At 43.6% G+C, this 18,881-nt stretch overlaps 2 protein-coding genes across 2 annotated transcripts; both read left to right on the forward strand.

Annotated features, from left to right (window-relative positions):
• Positions 1-2,926: 2,926 nt before the first annotated feature.
• On the forward strand, positions 2,927-5,275 carry LOC310783802 (uncharacterized protein; the record flags this gene model as incomplete). The annotated part of the gene is made up of 4 exons (XM_083644703.1): positions 2,927-3,098; positions 4,068-4,742; positions 5,006-5,085; positions 5,252-5,275. The coding sequence occupies 4 exons, from the start codon at positions 2,927-2,929 to the stop codon at positions 5,273-5,275; spliced, it is 951 nt and encodes a 316-aa protein (XP_083500829.1).
• Positions 5,276-5,510: 235 nt separating this feature from the next.
• LOC310783642 (uncharacterized protein) lies at positions 5,511-11,074 on the forward strand. The gene is made up of 4 exons (XM_083644549.1): positions 5,511-5,629; positions 8,237-8,854; positions 10,164-10,191; positions 10,320-11,074. Exons 1-4 carry the CDS (start codon positions 5,599-5,601, stop codon positions 10,465-10,467), a joined length of 825 nt encoding a protein of 274 aa, XP_083500675.1. The 5' UTR covers positions 5,511-5,598; the 3' UTR covers positions 10,468-11,074.
• Positions 11,075-18,881: the final 7,807 nt, after the last annotated feature.

The raw sequence follows: 18,881 nt of genomic DNA on the forward strand, positions 1-18,881 counted from the left end.
ATGAAGGCCTGCCTATAGAGAACAATATCAAAATAGAAAGAAAAATATATAACTATTATACTGATGAAAGAATGGCCAATGGATGATTAAGTTTAACTTCTTAAAATTCATCTTTAAAGGCTTGCTTTTACCGGTAGCCTATTTAATGACTTTAAATATTGTTTTAGACTTCCCTTTTTGTGACACCTGCCTAAATAAAAATTATTATTATTATTATTAAGCTACATTCTTATTAATAGGCTACTATCTAAAATAGTCGATTTTAATGCATGGCTGTGGGACAATTCAATCCAGAGTAAGATATGTAGCAGACTGAAAATGCCATAAATCTGTAATAGAAAGGCTTATATATTAAATTTCATACATATTTCACACTCAAACATGAACCAGGCAACTTGGGAGGATGTCCATTGTCTTGTAAAATTCTATTTTAAACCATGACAGTGGAAACAATTTTCTCCTCGGGGGAATAAGGCCTTTATTTTTGAACTTGTGGCCGGAAGCAGCGAGTCTTCATTCTGTCACGCTTGACACTACGGCTGTTGTTGCCTAAATAAATATGCGCGTAGCGGGATCAATGGTGACAATTGGCTCGGTGCAGGCCTGGTGTGGCCCAGTTCTCCATGCAGGAACAATCAATGTGTTTCTACCAACAGTCCAGACAGCATTTTAGCCCACAGAATGGATGAAAGAGCGATGATGTGTCAGACGATTCGCAGTCTTTGTGCCCCCACATCCACTGCGATGAAAAACATACCACCACACCACCACGTACCACCCAGACTGATATTATGTGCCCTCCAAATATCGCCTCAGAAAACAAATCGCACAAAATAACATTCGATTTCAAACATCTGACGAGCAGGGAAAATAGGGGGGGAATCAAGTAGGCTATGCGGGTTGTTGAAATGTGAGGTTGCGTCTTGTCTCTCCCGTTAACTGCCGAGGCTGCATCATTTTCAGCCTCCCTAATAAAGCAAATTATGCTCTTTGCTCCGATCTGTTCTGATCTGACTCAGATCAAATCCACATGATGAAAGCCATGAAAACGAAAGATGCTCACCTTGACGCAGCGTGTCGGCGGTGTTTTGGTGTGGTGGTGCGCGGGGCGGCTGTGTTGTGTAACGCACGGCGGGCGGATAGTCCTCCTCCTTGGCGTTTTGGATAGACTGCAGGGCAGACAGCGGCAGTGCATCGCAGGATGGGCTGGGCTGAGCTGCTGTACGTCAGCCTGAGGTCACTGCGTACAGGACTGTGGAAGGGATGTGTGTCAAGGAGGAGGGGGAAATATGCTCATTATCTCAACAAGTCATAGATCAACTGTAAGCCGAAGGATGGGGGGGGGGGGGGGGGGGTTGCACAATTGGTACAGGCCCAAATCCTCAAATTGTCTTATTTTAGGTAGGCTACCCCTTAGAATTAAACATGAGCATGTGTTTTTCCCTAATATTTTTTCATTCTATACATACTTATAGAATATTATTTATGTAGGCCTATAATAACCCTAGGAAAAAGCCATACATCCCTGAATGCCCTATAGGTCTCTAGTTTGTGGATGTAAGTTTCATGAGGCTGTGATTATCCTAGAGGTCACAATAGGTCATTTTATACAGAGGTCATGTTTCAAGAAAATTGTCTCAGAACAATGAAATGGCTATATGGGGACAAACATCATCACACTCTCACGAATACAAATGCATAGAGTCTCAGCTTTCCAGTCGCCCAACTTATGCAATTTCAAGACTGTTTAGGGACCCCAATATGCAGAAATATTCAAAAAGAATAGGCGAAAATAACACATTACTGCATACAGAAAAAAAATATATAGATATATATACTGATGATGTCACAATGTCTATGACATCAACAGTGATGTCACTCGAGCAATTGTGATGTCATCATGTCTATGATGTCATTCGAGCAGATCTCTGCCAATTTAAATTTAGCACATCTATATTGGAAATATCTGTTTTTCTTTGTTCTCTATTTCTCATGCGCTACGTGTGCTTGATTACTAAGCTGGCCCGTTGCAATATTATTGGAAATCTTGCCCAAATTAGATTTTGAATTCCAGACTATCTGTACTGTAGCTAGGTACAGAGATAACAGAGAAACTATGATCAAAACAGTCAGTCTTCTACATTGGGTTAGCTTATTGTCAATCGAATAATGTTCAAGTTTAACAATTCATCAATTTGCTGGGAATCTTCTGGAACCCCATCAAGCACCCCTGGTGGTCCCCGGACTCCACGTTGAAAACCACTGATTAAGGCAGTGATTCTCAACTTTTTTCAAGCGCCCCCAAATTTATCCACATTTGGGGCATGCCACGAATCCCTATTTAATGACATTTTGTCTCTTGGAGCCAAATCTGAGATTTTTTTTTTGATTTTGTCCTGAATTTCATGACTAATCTGTATTGTAGGTAGTAGCCTAGAGATATAACAGTGAAACCACGATAAAAAATAGTATTTATTTTACATTCTCTAACTGTGTTTAACGTTACTTGTTGTAAATGGAATAAGGTTGAAGTTGAACAATTCATCAATTTGCTGGGGAATAAATAACTTTGTTTTGTATCTATGGTTTTGTATAAGATGAGCTCCATCTACTGGTTATGTTCTGTTGTTGCATAGAGTATTATCAGTCAGGACATTTTATTACATTACTGGTCAGGTTATTACAATATTTTTTATTTGACTTATTTCTTTATTTATTTTTACATTTGCGATCGCGTTAAATGCAAATTGTATTACATTTTCTGGCGTTATTACATTTTCAGGATGGAACTTGGAACGTGAGGGGAACGCTTTCTATATAAAGTAGTGTTACATTATATCGAGTCCGGCGGAAGTAAAAAGTAAGTAACACGGTTAGCTTAGCTCAAAGTATCCAGCAAGAGTATCCCGCGTCTACCTCAGTGGAAATGGCTGCAGTCCAGAGTTTGAAGACGTTCGTCAATGAGCGGCTAACCGCGGCTGCTGATGAAATATTGGGGGAGTTTGTAAGAGCTATAGTGGTGTACGAGGAAGAGATCGACCGCCAGCGCAGGCTGCTGGATAGCGTTTTGAGGCCTGAGATAAAGCTGCACAGAAAAGGTGTGTAATACTGTAAAACCATCATCTTATTACATTCTTTGTGAAACGATGATTATGATTCATATGATTATGCAATGGTTTCACCTTAAAAGTAGCCTGTTTAAAACCATCCGGATTCGTGAACGTTATGTTTCGTTCTGTGGATGATGCAGACCGAAACACAAATGTGAGATCACGTGACCGGATGGTTTGCCAGAATCAATAAATTGTAATTCTCGGTGGGTGACTGCAGGGGGCGCTTGTTGCTGGCTGCAGTACTGCTGCTGTCGGAAATTGTGACCCAATCAAACGTTCTACTACAACAAACACAGATGTTTGCTTGGTCTGTCCTTGTTTGGAGATGTTTGGTCAGATTTGACATGTTCAATCCTTGTTTGTCTGTGTTTAGCCCATTACCAACATTACAAAACATTATCCAACAACTGTTAGAGGATGGAGAATGTTTGATTGGTGTGCCATGGGCTAGGAATAGGCCTGTATGTATGCCTATTCCAAAAGAGCTTTATGATTAGGTGATGTAAATATCACTTAAATGATGCACAAATAAATAAATAAATAAACAAACTTTTTAAAACATGTTAACACAAAAATTAGTTGTTTAAAACTTGATTTGAAATAAATAAATACAACTAAAAAAAATTTTTTACCTCATGTGGGCATTATGACAAAAACATAACTACCGTAGTTGGAGCAAACACAGAGTGGATCGTAACGAGAAGAAAAATCACCTGTTATCGCTTCTTTCCAAATAAGAAGCAATGTCGTCATACATTTCGGTGGTCACATTTCGGTATAACATCTGGATCGACTTTTGACTTAATGCACTTACTACTTGATTAGCGGAGCTGACTACAAACTTCCATGACTCAGATAAAATGGCAATAGTTAAAAATATATATATATGTGATCAAGTGTCCCTACTGTTCCTACCACTATAATCAGAGTATTTACTTTGTCCTCCCCCTTCAGACTCTCCGCAGCCACCTGTCATTCAAGAGGAGGTTCTGCTTGACCAGCAGCAGCAACACTGTACCCAGCAGAGGAACTTCAAGGCTCTGGGTCAAGAGGACCCAGAGCCTCCACGTATTAAAGAGGAACAGGAGGAACTCTGCACCAGTCGGGAGGGAGAGCAGCCTTTACTGTGGGAGGAGGCTGATATCTTTAAGTTGACTCCTGCTTGTGATGGAAATGACCACAGTGAACATCAGTCTCTGCATTCAGATCCTTACCAAACTCAGAGGGTAGCAGATGAGATGAGAGGTTGGCTAGACCCTCCAGCAGCTGAATCTGACCGAGCGGTCTCTGTAGTATCAGAACCAGACAGTGATCGCCAGCTCCTCTCTCAGAACTGTCATGTAGCTGAGAGCCAAGGTTACAACACACCCAGATGTGAGAACGCAGGATCAACAAGCAGTACTGGGCTGAAACCAAACAAGAAAACTCACAACAGATCCAACACAAGGTACAAGACTTTCAGCTGCAGAATTTGCAGAAAGACATTCTCTTCTAAGTGGAACCTTGACATTCATGTAAGAACCCACACTGGTGAAAAGCCTTTCAGATGTGACACTTGTGGGAAAACTTTTAACCACAAATTCCACTTCAACGCTCACATGAGGAGATGGCACGCTGTCATCCACACAGGTGAGGAGCCGAAAAATCACATTTGTGATTTGTGAGATGGGAACTGTAGACAAAGTTCTTCCCGCAGTAGACGCAGCTGTAAGAGAAACCTTAGAGCTGTGTCTACTGCAGGAAGAACTTTGCCCACAGTTCCTATCTCACAAATAGGGATATAACGATATAACATTTCACAGTATGGTATGGTACGGTACTGCTGCTGCATCAAGTGTCCCTACTGTTCCTTAACACTATAATAAGAATATACTTTGTCCTCTCCCCTTCAGACGCTCCACAGCCACCTGTCATTCAAGAGGAGGTTCTCCTTGACCAGCAGCAGCACTGTAACCAACAGAGGAACTTCAGTGTGGGTCGAGAGGACCCAGAGCCTCCACAGATTAAAAAGGAACAGGAGGAACTCTGCACCAGTCAGGAGGGTGAGCAGCCTTTACTGTGGGAGGAGGCTGATATCTTTAGGTTGACTCCTGCTTGTGATGGAAGTGACCACCGTGAACATCAGTCTCTGCATGCAGATCCTCACCAAACTCCGAGTGTAGCAGAGAAAGAGCCTCTAGCATCTGAATGTGACAGAGAGGTCTCTGCAGTATCAGAACCAGTCAGTGTCCGCCAGCTCCTCTCTCGCAACCGTCATGTAGCTGAGAGCCAAGCGTACAACACATCCAGGTGGGGGAACGCAGGATCAACAAGCAGTACTGGACTGATACCAAGCAAGAAAAGCCACATTTGTAGACTTTGCAGAAAGACATTCACTACTCAGTGGAACCTTGACAACCATGTAAGAACCCACACCGGTGAGAAGCCTTTCAGATGTCACACTTGTGGGAAAACGTTTAACCAGAAATCCAACTGCAACGCTCACATGAGAAGATGGCACGCTGTCATCCACACAGGTGAGGAGCCGTACACCTGCACCATCTGTGGGAAAAGCCTGAGCTGTGCTCGGAATTTGAAAAATCACATGAGCGTTCACACAGGGGAGAAACCCTACAGCTGCGTCTACTGCGGGAAGACCTTTGCCCACAGTACCTATCTCGCAAACCATCTCCGAGTGCACACAGGGGAGAAACCTTATGAATGTCGTCTGTGCGGGAAGGGTTTTTCCCTCCGCTTCACTTTGACAAAACACATCAGAACCCACACAGGAGAAAAGCCGTATAAGTGCAGCACGTGTGGGAAAGCGGTCACTTCAAGGCAAATCCTAGAACAACACATGACGACCCATACAGGGGAGACAGCGTACAGATGCAGCGTCTGTGGACAAGGGTTCACCAGAAGCTCAAACCTGAGGAAGCACATGACTGTCCATACTAGAGTTGCACAGAGTACCAGTGCTTAAGAAGTCTCTTATCTGAATCATGGTCTTCTATTACATGGCGTCATTTGGCAGATGCTTTTATCCAAAGCGACTTGAATGGTACATTTTTTGTCAACAACAGTAGTGAATTCAACTGCAACACAGTCTTTGCGAGTTAAGACTTTTTCAAAGGACTCAGTAGCATTTGTTGAAAGTTGTTTTAAGAAGAATTACTTTTTCTTCTTTTTTTTCTTTTTTAGAACCCTGGGCCTGTGTCTCATGAAGCAGGATTAGTGAGTTAGTGCTAACTTATTTTATATAGGCATGGCGATAGGCATGGCGGGGGGCAGTATGATTTCGGGTCGTCCGTCCGGGAACGGATGGTCACAGACAGTGACCTTGAATGTTGGCCGTTTGACCACCAACATCTAACCAGTTCACCCTTGAGTCCAAGTGGATGTTTGAGCCAAATTTGAAGAAATTCGCTCAAGGTGTTCCTGAGGTATCACAGCATCCGTCCATACTACATGGATGCTACAAAGATGAACTGATTAGATTTTGGTGGTCAAGGTTCAAGGTCACTGTGACCTCACGACCATACGGATGGACGACCCGAAAACATAATGCCTATCACATTGGCTCCCAGTCTCAACAAACTTTTTTGAAAATGTTAGTTCAGTTTATTTCATAAACTGCAGTAATGTTAATCAAAAAAGGGTTGTCTCTCAATCTTGATTTGAAAAAATGAAAATAAAATGTAAATTATTATTTATACCACGGTCTGGGTGAATACTCTTTTCTGATTGGCCGCCAGGTGTGCGTTAAAATCGTTTAACACACACTTAGTCCGGCTCAAGCTTAGTCACGTTCTAAATTCAACCTGCACAGCTGTTTATTCAAACAGTGCAGCTAACGTTATTCAACTCGCTACTTCAGGCTGAGCGAGCTTATCTCTTCCAGTGTAGGAAATTAAAAAAATATTATGAGGCAACTTTTGCTCCCACTGTCTAAAAAATGGGGGCATTTACAAAACGTTGGGGGTGCTTAAAAAGTGGTTATTAGTGCATAAAGTTGCTAAAGTGGTCGTGTGAACAACAGCACTGTTTGTGTGTTCTTCATCATCTTCCTCTGGCAACCAGCTTGTCAGTGGTGAGTGTGCCTTAAAGATGAAAATGGAAACTAAATTAATTGAATGAGAAGAAAATTATTGAAATGTTATGTTTTTTTAGGGGCATTCTGGGATTTCATAGGGCATTTTTCCCATTACCCCATGCTAACTTCCTACACTGATCTCATCGTTCATGAAAATCTTGATTTGGGGACAGTAACATGGCTGGATAGCTAGCATAACAACGTTAGCGTTCTGGCTTAGCTGAGCCAATTAAAGGGTTCTTTGTTTAAAGCAAGGATACAAAATGCTTCACTAAAATGTCTTCAATCTGTGTAAATTAAGTTGACAGAAGAAAAGAATGCAAAAAGACACATTTCTGGATAAATGTCACGATATGGTATCACGATATGACTCCAGTCATATCGATAATGTATTGCAAGAGGAAGTAGTACAGTATCAGACAGGATATATCAATATTTCTACGTTTTTGTCACACCCCTAAAGCTGACGGGATGGTAATGATTGTTCCAGGGATTAGTCGGTTTCCCAAGTGTTGCTAGGTAAACACAGTCATGGCTCGTGAAATACTTTAGATTTTGATTGCTAAACTTGCACTAAAAATGCGTTGCTTTTATTTTATATTCTTGGCAAATGGCCATGGTATAAGCGAGATAATCAACTCCTAGGTGTCCGTTAAATTATTTTAATACACTTCGCAGTGGCAACCACCCGATGCCTCCTCGTTGTGCATTAAAATCGTTTAACGCACACCTACGAGTTACTTACCTCATGTGGGCGTTATGACAAAAACAGTTTGAGCAATCACAGAGGGGCTCCTAACGAGATGAAAGATCGCCCACTTGTTATTCTGATTCTGATTCTCCATAAGAAGCAATGTGGTCACACCTTTTGGTGTTCACACCTTTGGCTGTAACATCGGGATTGACTCTTTTGAGTTAATAACACTAGTTCTACAAACGTCTGGGACTCAGATAAAATGTCAATAGTGAAAATACAGATTTATATTTGATCAAGTGTCCCTACTGTTCCTTACCAGTATAATAAGAATATACTTTGTCCTCCCCCCTTCAGACCCTCCACAGCCACCTGCTGTTCAAGAGGAGGTTCTCCTTGACCGGCAGCACTGTAACCAGCAGAGGAACTTCAGTCTGGATCAAGAAGATCCACAACCTCCACAGATTAAAGAGGAACAGGAGGAACTCTGCACCAGTCAGGAGGAGGGAGAGCAGCCTTTACTGTGGGAGGAGGCTGATATCTTTAAGTTGACTCCTGCTTATGATGCAAGTGACCACAGTGAACATCAGTCTCTGCATTCAGATCCTTACCAAACTCAGAGTGAGATGACAGGTTGGCTAGAGCCTCCAGCATCTGAATCTGACAGAGACGGCTCTGCAGTATCAGAACCAGACAGTGACCACCAGCTCCTCTCTCAGAACTGTCCTGTAGCTGAGAGCCAAACTTACAACACATCCAGCTGTGAGAACTCAGGATCAACAAGCAGTACTGGACTGATGCCAAGCAAGAAAAGCCACATTTGTAGACTTTGCAGAAAGACATTCTCTTCTAAGTGGAACCTCGACATGCACGTAAGAATCCACACCGGTGAAAAGCCTTTCAGATGTGACACGTGTGGGAAAACGTTTAGCCAGAAATCCAACTTCAAGACTCACATGAGAAAATGGCACCCAGGTGAGTCGCATGCGTGCAACATCTGTGGGAAAAGCCTCAGCTGTCCTAGGGATTTGAAAAAGCATAATATGAGCGTTCACACAGGGGAGAAACCTTACAGCTGTGTCCACTGCGCAAAGAAATTTGCCCACAGTGCCCATCTCGCAAACCATCTCCGAGTGCATACAGGGGAGAAACCTTACGAATGCCCTAAGTGCAGCACTTGTGGGAAAGTGTTCGCTTCGAGTCGACTCCTGAAACACCACATGTGGACCCATGCAGGGGAGAAACCTTACAGCTGCGTGCACTGCGGGAAGAACTTTCCCCACCATTCCTATCTCGCAAATCATCTCCGAGTGCATACGGCGGAGAAACCTCATAAATGTCTGTCTTGCGGTAAAAGTTTTGCTTGCAGCGCCACTTTGACGATACACAGCAGAACCCACAGAGGAGAAAAGCCATATGAATGCGGGCTTTGTGGGAAAGCTATAAGTACAAGGTATAACCTGAAAGTGCACGTGAGGTCCCATAAAAAGGAGAGACCCTACAGATGCAGCGTCTGTGGAAAAGGGTTCACCAGGAGCTCCAACCTGCAGAGGCACATGTCTGTCGTCCATACTAGAGTTGCACAGACTAGTAATAGTGCTTAAAAAGGTCTCTTCTCTCAAGTTTCATTTTTTTTCTGTTTTATGACCTGGGCCCTGTGTCTCATGAAACAGGATTACAGGGTTAGTGCTCACCTGTTTATTTTTAGCTGTGACCAGGTTAGGTAGGTAGGTTAGAGGATGCTCTGTCCACAAAAAGTTCCCCACCATTTGATGGCCACAGTTTTCGCCCTAAGAAGATGAAGTTTGGCATGGAGGTCAAGTGTGTGTGTGTAAATGTGTGTTCCTGCCAATTGGCTAAAAAGGTGCGGGGGGGATTGTTTAACATTTTATTTTGAAATGCAGGGTGGCAGAGTAGAGTGGGCATCCTGCATTTCCTGCATATGTGGTCGCAGCTATTGCGAATTCGCGCCTGTTTTTAATGGCAGTTGTGCTTCTGTTAGTACAGTGGAGAGATACAGGAAAGGAGATGATGGGCAACAGAGGTCCCATACTAGATTCAATATGATATATTGAATATGAATATTCATATTCAATATGATATATTGAATATGAATATATATATATCTATATATATAATTCTTTTTTTTCTTTCTTTCTTTTTTTTTTTTACCTGTGGCCACGCCGTTGTTATATATTAAGCCACTTTCAGACATGAACTCTGGACTATGTCCATTGTGTCTTAATTCAGTTCTGTGCTTAATATCCTGTTTCCTTTCCTGAAGGTGCGGGCAGCAAAGTGGATGCAAACAGGTGGGTTGTTATTGCTTGTCTCAGATTTATTAGAATGTCTTCAGTTCAATGTCTGAATATTTGTTATGCATGTATCTCTCAATGCAGATTTCAGTTGATGAAACCACTGTCTGCTCTTGTCTTTTCAGCCCCTACACCAGTGGTTCCAAAACTTTTTTGGCTTCAGTACCCCCTTTCCCTGATTTTGGAATCCAAGTACCCCCTTTACCCGACTACAACGTTTTGCTTAGAAAACTGCAAGCGAAAACTATAGCATATGATGCAATGAATGAATGATGACCCACCTTCTGAAGAACACCGTATAACATTACAAAATAAGAAATGGAGTGTGAAGAGTTGCAATGAGTTCCTCCTGAGCAGATTTATTTTAACATCTCATTTGTTTTCATGATTTTTATGCCTCCACCGGCGATAGCCAGGCTGGAGGCATTATGGTTTCAGGTTGTCCGTACATCCGATGCCTGTTAACGCGATATCTGAGGAACGCCTTGATGGAGTTTCATCAAATTTGCATCAAACGTCCACTTGGCCACAAGGATGAATTGATTACATTTTGGTGGTCAAAGGTCAAGGTCACTGTGACCTCACCAATGCCATTTCCAAGCTCGTTAACACGATATCTCAGGAACGACTTGACAGAATTTCTTCACATTTGGATCAAACGTCAAAGTCTGGACAGACATGGATGTCGACTGCTCACTTGTTTGACGGAGGCATATATCCACGGTGCGGTCATTCTAGTTTTTTTATTTACATGACTTTTCCATTTCCCCCTTTCTCAAGTACCCCCTGTAGTACTACAGGGGGATACTGTACGTACCTCAGTTTGTGAACCACTGCCCTACACCATCCAAAGTGCTTCAAAGACAACCTTCAAGTGATGGTGCCAAGTTGAATTTCACCTTGCATGGGTCTTTTGGAAAATTTAATAAATGTTTTGTTTCTATTTGAGTGCGATCCCTCACTTTCTACATCTCATTCTTAGCTAGCAAATGCCATGTGATCTGATCAATGACTACTAGAACCTGCTCTATGGTCCAAGTAACTGCTTGGATATAGCATTTGCTATACATGGGATGGGGATGCCACTGAGGTTTAGCTACTAAATGCCCTGGCATAGTTGGTCTGCAACTGAAGATCATAGTGGATCTCAGCCGTCATCCCTTGGACATGGGAACTACAATCTTTGAAACATTCAAACTAGCCAGTCACAGATAATTATGTATTTGTCATTGAGAAATGATTGGATCTGTTCATAGCATAGAGGAAGTTAGTGTCAGAATCACTGTCTTGATTGGCGACAATCCAGGGAGATTTGTTATTGAACTTCAAACGGATCAATTATTAAGTCTTTTTAAATGTGTTTGTGTGTGTAACGAACGACCCATCAGACAAACAGTTCTGTCAGTCTGCCACTAGATGGTAGCCTATCACCTACATTAAAATCAAAGCTGACTTGACGGTGGGCAGCCAACACCTGAATAGTATTGTGTGATGGAGCTACAGTAAATTGTTACAGCTTGCTCTGTGTCATATGTTTTCCCCCATTAACTTTTATTGAACCAGGAATGCAATGCATCATTATTTACTGATTAGATCACCATTAGTTATTGTTGTTGTGCCCCTTCAAGTAAAGTACAGCATCATACTGAGTGCTACTATAGTGAATGCATTATTTCTTCATGATTCTCTCATCAGTACTTACCATGTTTGTGGCCCCTCAAGTAAAGCAGGCGATCATACGGAGTTATTTGCCAGCCGGCAAAGTTGGTGTAAAAACTAACCAACTCAGTTGTTTAAGCCACCAAATTCTTACTGCTCTGTCATTTATTTTTTCAGACCGTCATCAGATAGCGCGGCCAACTGAATATATTGCAATCCATAGGCTATCTGTTATTATGGTGGTTATAAGCATCACAAACCGCATGTCCAGTTCAAAGAGAAAAAAACGTTTAAGTTGTGAAAATGATCTCTCACCATTAGTCTACAGTGAGAGACAGAGATGTTTAAATTGTGAAGGTCTCTCACCCACAGTTAACAGGCAGGGTTAAGAAAAGCCTGACTGTGGTGACTGAGCATACTTGGGGAAGTAGTTTTCAGCCTAGACCTTTTCTTAGCAGTTCCTCTGGTGAACATGTTTTCTCTCACCAGGATCGACCTGGATACATTGTAATATGATGGAGGAGGGTGAGGCAGCTACACATCACTCACAATTCTTAAATTCTCATTATGCATAATTATATTCTTTTAGTATTGAAGAATAATTTCTGCCACGGAGTAGGCCTAATATATAACGAACATATGACGAAGCTATAAAGAATTTAATTTGAATGTATGGTGCCCGCCCAACAAGGCAAATTGGCTGGTACCCCGGGCACTCACCCGATGTGATATATATGGATAATAAACCTGCCCCAGAGTTATTCTGGCCTTAATTGTGCCCATGTGCGCTATGAGGGGGGGGGGGGCCTTTATGTATCCAGGCCCAGCGGCCCGTCATGTCATAATCCGTCTATGTCCACAATGGAAATAAGCCTTTCGACTTTATTGTGTTTTTAACCTCGATTTTCTTAATTGTATGTGTTCCTTCTGGGCAGATGCATAGGCGCCTCCTAGGCCTACAGTAGTCTTTTTTTTCTTCTTTCTTTTTTACAATTGTAAAAAAAAAATGTTAATAAATCTAATCCATATAAAGTCAGAAGTAGACTACCTCTAATTTGCACTTAGGTATAGTACTTGAGTAGGCTAATGTACTTACATAATGTAGGCTGAGCCTGTTATACATTCCACCACTGCTGACCTGACTGCCACTGACATGTGCGTTCAAGTTTCAAAGTGCCATCTTTCCGACAGCACGTGAAGGCAGCATAGAGCCGCCCCGTTTTGTTTTACAGGGATTTCAGCCTAGTTGTCTGCTGGTCAGTCACTGTCATCTCCTCCAGCCCCCACCAGGAGCACGCGGGTCACCTACCTGAGCTCACGTCTGTGCTTTTGTGTGACGGGAACGTCACTGACGGCGTGATGAAGTGGACTGGAGGAGACTACAGCACATTTTGAAGTAGCCTCCCCATGACTGCTGCTGCTGTGCAACAGGCACCTGGCTGGGCAGCCAACTCACTGGAGACTCGGCACCGCTTCTGACTGTCTGTCTGGAGGAACTGTTGCTCCAAATCCCGCTGCGATGTCTCTGCTGTGTGTCAGAGGTAAGCGCCTCTCTGACTGCTGCACTTTGTCCCATTAAAGTAATGATGAAGATGAAGATGAAAACTAAAGATAATAAAATAAACCCGTTGCCTAACTAGGATGTCATAATATTCTGGGATTTGTATTAGCTTAACTTGCCATATTTTTTTTATAGCCTACCAATATCAGCAAAACTAGCCTATGAGTTTCTGCGAAATTGTATGTGAGCCGAGGTGTGAAATCTCATTTGTCCTAGTCGACCACTTTTGCGCACAAACTTGCGTGCTTGTTGTGAATAAAATGTGCAGACTGCTGTTATGCACTAGACTCGCGAGGTTTTCATGTGCTTATGCTTAGGATGATTTACAAGCAGTGTCTGCTCTGTCTCCCGTTCAGTAGCCTACCAGGTGTAGCCTAATTAGTATGGTAATTAGGTTGCTAATTACTGGCCCGCCCACACAGTCTTTTGCCACTACTGCATATAGCCTATATTCCCTGAATATTGTATCCAGTGGCTTGGGCGGGGTTAAGATCTCATAAAGTTGGACATTCTGTTGAATTTGGTTTTTATTCAGCTACTTACAGTATGTAGGCTAACAGTGGTTGGTATGGGGTCAACTTCCTGGACAGCTAAAGACCTGTGTTTGGTGTGAAAAGTGATGAACTAGACAGCTAACTAAGATGGTGACCACAGCTGCCTGCAGTAAAAGATTAAAACAAGGATTTTTACCTGCTGTGGGTTACTGTACCAAAGAACTTAGTCAACAACTGAAAATGTGTATTTGAAATGCACCTGATATAGTTACACCATGTATTGATTCACATCAGAATGATATTGGACTTTTATTAAATAGGCTATTTGATATTGAATGAGACATATAATGTTGTTCATTGCTGATATAGGTCCCTGACCACCTGTAAAACCTGCAATGGTATCTGATCTTCTTTGCACATTTTATTTCTGTTTAATTGTTAAGTAATGTTTCTGTAAAGTCATTCTTCAGGCAAAGGCCTAATCTATCCCTGAGTTTCTATGCCAGATAATAATTGAAAATAATTCCTTCTTAAAAGAATTATTTCTGCCAGGTATAAGAAATGTTCAAGACACAGAAAAGTACGAGAGACACGCAAAAGCATGTTTTACCAAGACATACAGTAGAAAGCCAACCTATTCTGTAGCCTACTTGACATATATGACATAGAGAGAGAGGGAGAGAGGGAGATGACATACCAAAGGTCAAACGTTTACATGGTATATGCGCCTTTGACCACTGAGCCACCACCAGGACATGTTCCCCCAGAAACTCCTGCTGAGGTGCCCTTGAGCAAGTCACTTCATCTGCAGTTGTTCCAGTGGTGCTGGTCAGTGGCCAACAGCAGGAGGCTGGTGTGTGTGTGTGTGTGTGTGTGTGTGTGTGTGTGTGTGTGTGTGTGTGTGTGTGTGTGTGTGTGTGTGTGTGTGTGTGTGTGTGTGTGTGTGTGTGTGTGTGTGTGTGTGTGTGTAAGTGTAACTTTTCCTGGATAATTGAGCGTTAATTAAAGGTTGCACGCTGTAATGCCACCAGTTGACTTACAATTTTGGCTCTTTTCCAGATGGCAAATTGCTCTTCTTGTTTGCGGCATCAAACTATTGTTTGGCCTCCAGTATCTCTGACTCTCAGCCTCTCTGGCATATTGTCTCTCACACATCCTGACTCTCAGCCTCTCTGGCATATTGTCTCTCACACATCCTGACTCTCAGCCTCTCTGGCATATTGTCTCTCACACAGCCCACCACCAAACTCCTCTGTTACTGACTGATGAGATGCACTGGTGGGTGGGTGGGGGGATGGAGGTGTGCAGTGGTGGTTTAGATTGTACGTATCCCTGCTTTGCAGACACGTAACGTTTTATTCTGGTGATGGGGTTGGGAGAACCTATGTGAATATTTCAGGGGGGGTTTCCTTAAAGATTGTTTTTCGTGGGGGGAAATTGTTGTATTGTATCAACTTTTGAAGACACTTGTATTGAAGAACTTGTGTGAGACAGAGAAGTGCATCTTGTGTTAGAAGTTCATTCAAATATTTGACGAATTGTTTTACTAAGAAGTTAATTCATGCTAATTAATGCTGCCAAGATGACAAAACATCTATTTGACGGAAGTTTTTCTCTGCTATAGGATCTGTGCTCTCTGCCTGATTACAGGGAAGTAACCCAGCCTATCCAATATCCATCTCACAAACCAGTTTGATCAGGCAGACACAGAGACCTTCTTGTTCCTTGAGAGCTGCGATGCTTTTCTCCAAAGTCTTTTTCCTCCTTCCTCCTTCCTCGTTATGTAATGAGCTTGTTGAGCCTGCTGTCGGCACGCGAGCAGAGGGTGGAGTGACTGTTGAGCCTGGTTCAGTAGGGAGAGGAGAGGGTGGAGTGACTGTTGAGCCTGGTTCAGTGGGGAGAGCAGAGGGTGGAGTGACTGTTGAGCCTGGTTCAGTAGGGAGAGCAGAGGGTGACTGATAGGGCTTTCACACCGGCAGGGCTCCATGCCGGTTCCGGTTCCCGAACCCAAATTTGAACCGGCCGGCGCGTTCAGACCGAAAAAATAATTGGTTCGGAACCTGAAAAGTTGGTTCTCAGCGGAACCAAAAAATAGTTGGTTTTTCCTTGGGAACCGTGACATCATCAGTGGGCGTGTCTCCTTCTAGGCTGTGAAAACGAGCAGGAAGGAGAAGAAGGCAGTGACAACATGGAGAAAAATAATTTGCAGTGGTCTCCTGAGGAAACTAAATGTTTAGTGGCGATTTGGGCATTTACCGAATCTCAAGAAAAGCTAGAAAGCAGTACAAGAAAGAGCAAGTCGTATGCCGAACTTGTGGAAGAGATGGCCAAGGCTGGGTTCACTCGAACGCCAGACCAAATAATTAATAAACTTAAAAAACTGAAGAAGGACTACTGAATAATGTCCTCCCACTTTGGTTCCGCTTAAACTGGTGTGAACGCGGGCTGGTTCGCCAGAAAGCACCAAGGTTCTGAGACTCCAGAACGGAGCCAGAGCCAGAACCAGAACCGTGTCTGTCTGAAAGCGGTATGAGTGGAGGAGAGGGGCTGTGGTTCAGTGGGGAGAGCAGAGGGTGACATGAGGTCTGACTTTTCAGCCTCTGATGGAGGATGTGGAGCGACTCTTCTGTCAGGGCCAAGGCCAGTCCACCACCGGGACCAGGAGACTGGAGCCCGGGTGTGTGTGTATGTGTCTACCTGACTGAAGCCACTTTGAGTATTGTAAAAACACTCAAAATAAAATATTATATATAATATATTATATATAATATGTTATTATGACGTCTACCATCCAGTAGTGTAGTGATAGCATTGATGGGTTGAATCCCCCTGTTCCTTGTGCCTCAGTACAGAAATTGGAGGTGGAATTTCTAATGTGAAGTATTTTAGAGGCCACCAGATGATACAGGTGAGGATAGTAGCTGAGGCCACCAGATGATACAGGTGAGGATAGTAGCTGAAGCCACCAGATGATACAGGTGAGGAGGATAGTAGCTGAGGCCACCAGATGATACAGGTGAGGAGGATAGTAGCTGAGGCCACCAGATGATACAGGTGAGGATAGTAGCTGAAGCCACCAGATGATACAGGTGAGGATAGTAGCTGAGGCCACCAGATGATACAGGTGAGGAGGATAGTAGCTGAGGCCACCAGATGATACAGGTGAGGAGGATAGTAGCTGAGGCCACCAGATGATACAGCTGAGGAGGATAGTAGCTGAGGCCACCAGATGATACAGGTGAGGAGGATAGTAGCTGAGGCCACCAGATGATACAGGTGAGGATAGTAGCTGAGGCCACCAGATGATACAGGCGAGGAGGATAGTAGCTGAGGCCACCAGATGATACAGGTGAGGAGGATAGTAGCTGAAGCCACCAGATGATACAGGTGAGAATAGTAGCTGAGGCCACCAGATGATACAGGTGAGGATAGTAGCTGAGGCCACCAGATGATACAGGTGAGGAGGATAGTAGCTGAGGCCACCAGATGATACAGGTGAGGAGGATAGTAGCTGAAGCCACCAGATGATACAGGTGAGGAGGATAGTAGCTCAGGCCACCAGATGATACAGGTGAGGAGGATAGTAGCTGAAGCCACCAGATGATACAGGTGAGGATAGTAGCTGAGGCCACCAGATGATAGAGGTGAGGATAGTAGCTGAGGCCACCAGATGATACAGGTGAGGATAGTAGCTGAGGCCACCAGATGATACAGGTGAGGATAGTAGCTGAGGCCACCAGATGATACAGGTGAGGATAGTAGCTGAGGCCACCAGATGATACAGGTGAGGATAGTAGCTGAGGCCACCAGATGATACAGGTGAGGAGGATAGTAGCTGAGGCCACCAGATGATACAGGTGAGGAGGATAGTAGCTGAAGCCACCAGATGATACAGGTGAGGAGGATAGTAGCTCAGGCCACCAGATGATACAGGTGAGGAGGATAGTAGCTGAAGCCACCAGATGATACAGGTGAGGATAGTAGCTGAGGCCACCAGATGATACAGGTGAGGATAGTAGCTGAGGCCACCAGATGATACAGGTGAGGATAGTAGCTGAGGCCACCAGATGATACAGGTGAGGATAGTAGTAGCTCAGGCCACCAGATGATACAGGTGAGGAGGATAGTAGCTGAGGCCACCAGATGATACAGGTGAGGATAGTAGCTGAAGCCACCAGATGATACAGGTGAGGAGGATAGTAGCTGAGGCCACCAGATGATACAGGTGAGGAGGATAGTAGCTGAGGCCACAGCAGCTCACAGCAGGTCAGCAAACACACAGGAAGAGTGTGTTCAAATGACAGAGACAAGCAGAGCTTCAGAGGCGCGTCCCGTCTGGGGAGAGAGAGGGGGAGTAATCCCCTGGCCATCTGCTGTGTGTGTGTGTGTGTGTGTGTGTGTGTGTGTGTGTGTTGGGCTGTCACAGTGGGACACAGTCCAGCGCACTACGTTTCTTATACTCTTCATTCCCTCACACTCTTGATGTAGCTACTCCCTGCTAGGCTTCTTTCTCTCTGAATCTGCACAGTGCAAAGTTCCATCAGCTCTTGCCTGTGCGCTGTCCGTGGTGCTGAACTTAGCTGTACATGTTTGAGTATGAGTAGTGCTGTTGGGATGATCAAATACACAACAGTCCCACCAGGAAGTATCACTTGCATATCCTCTACAATCGGGGAAGTCTGGGGGAAATCTGAGTTGTAGTTGCTTTAGCCAATAGCCATCATAGATGACATGTAATAGAGAGCCAGAGTCCCGCCCCGTCCGGTTGGGGCCTACACGCAGCAGCGTCTGAAAAAATATGAATCATGGTGAATGGCGAGAGACAATATCTTTTGGGATCCCGTTTGAATTATGCGGTGAGGTACACATATGATGTTTGTCAATTTAAAAGGTAACATTTCAAGTCAAGAAAGTCGGACTTTGTCGTAAAATTGTTGCACTATAAGTTATAAATCAGAAAGACTACTCACAAC

Source organism: Poromitra crassiceps, assembly GCF_964638095.1.
Source record: "Poromitra crassiceps genome assembly, chromosome: 10".
Lineage (NCBI taxonomy): Eukaryota > Metazoa > Chordata > Actinopteri > Beryciformes > Melamphaidae > Poromitra > Poromitra crassiceps.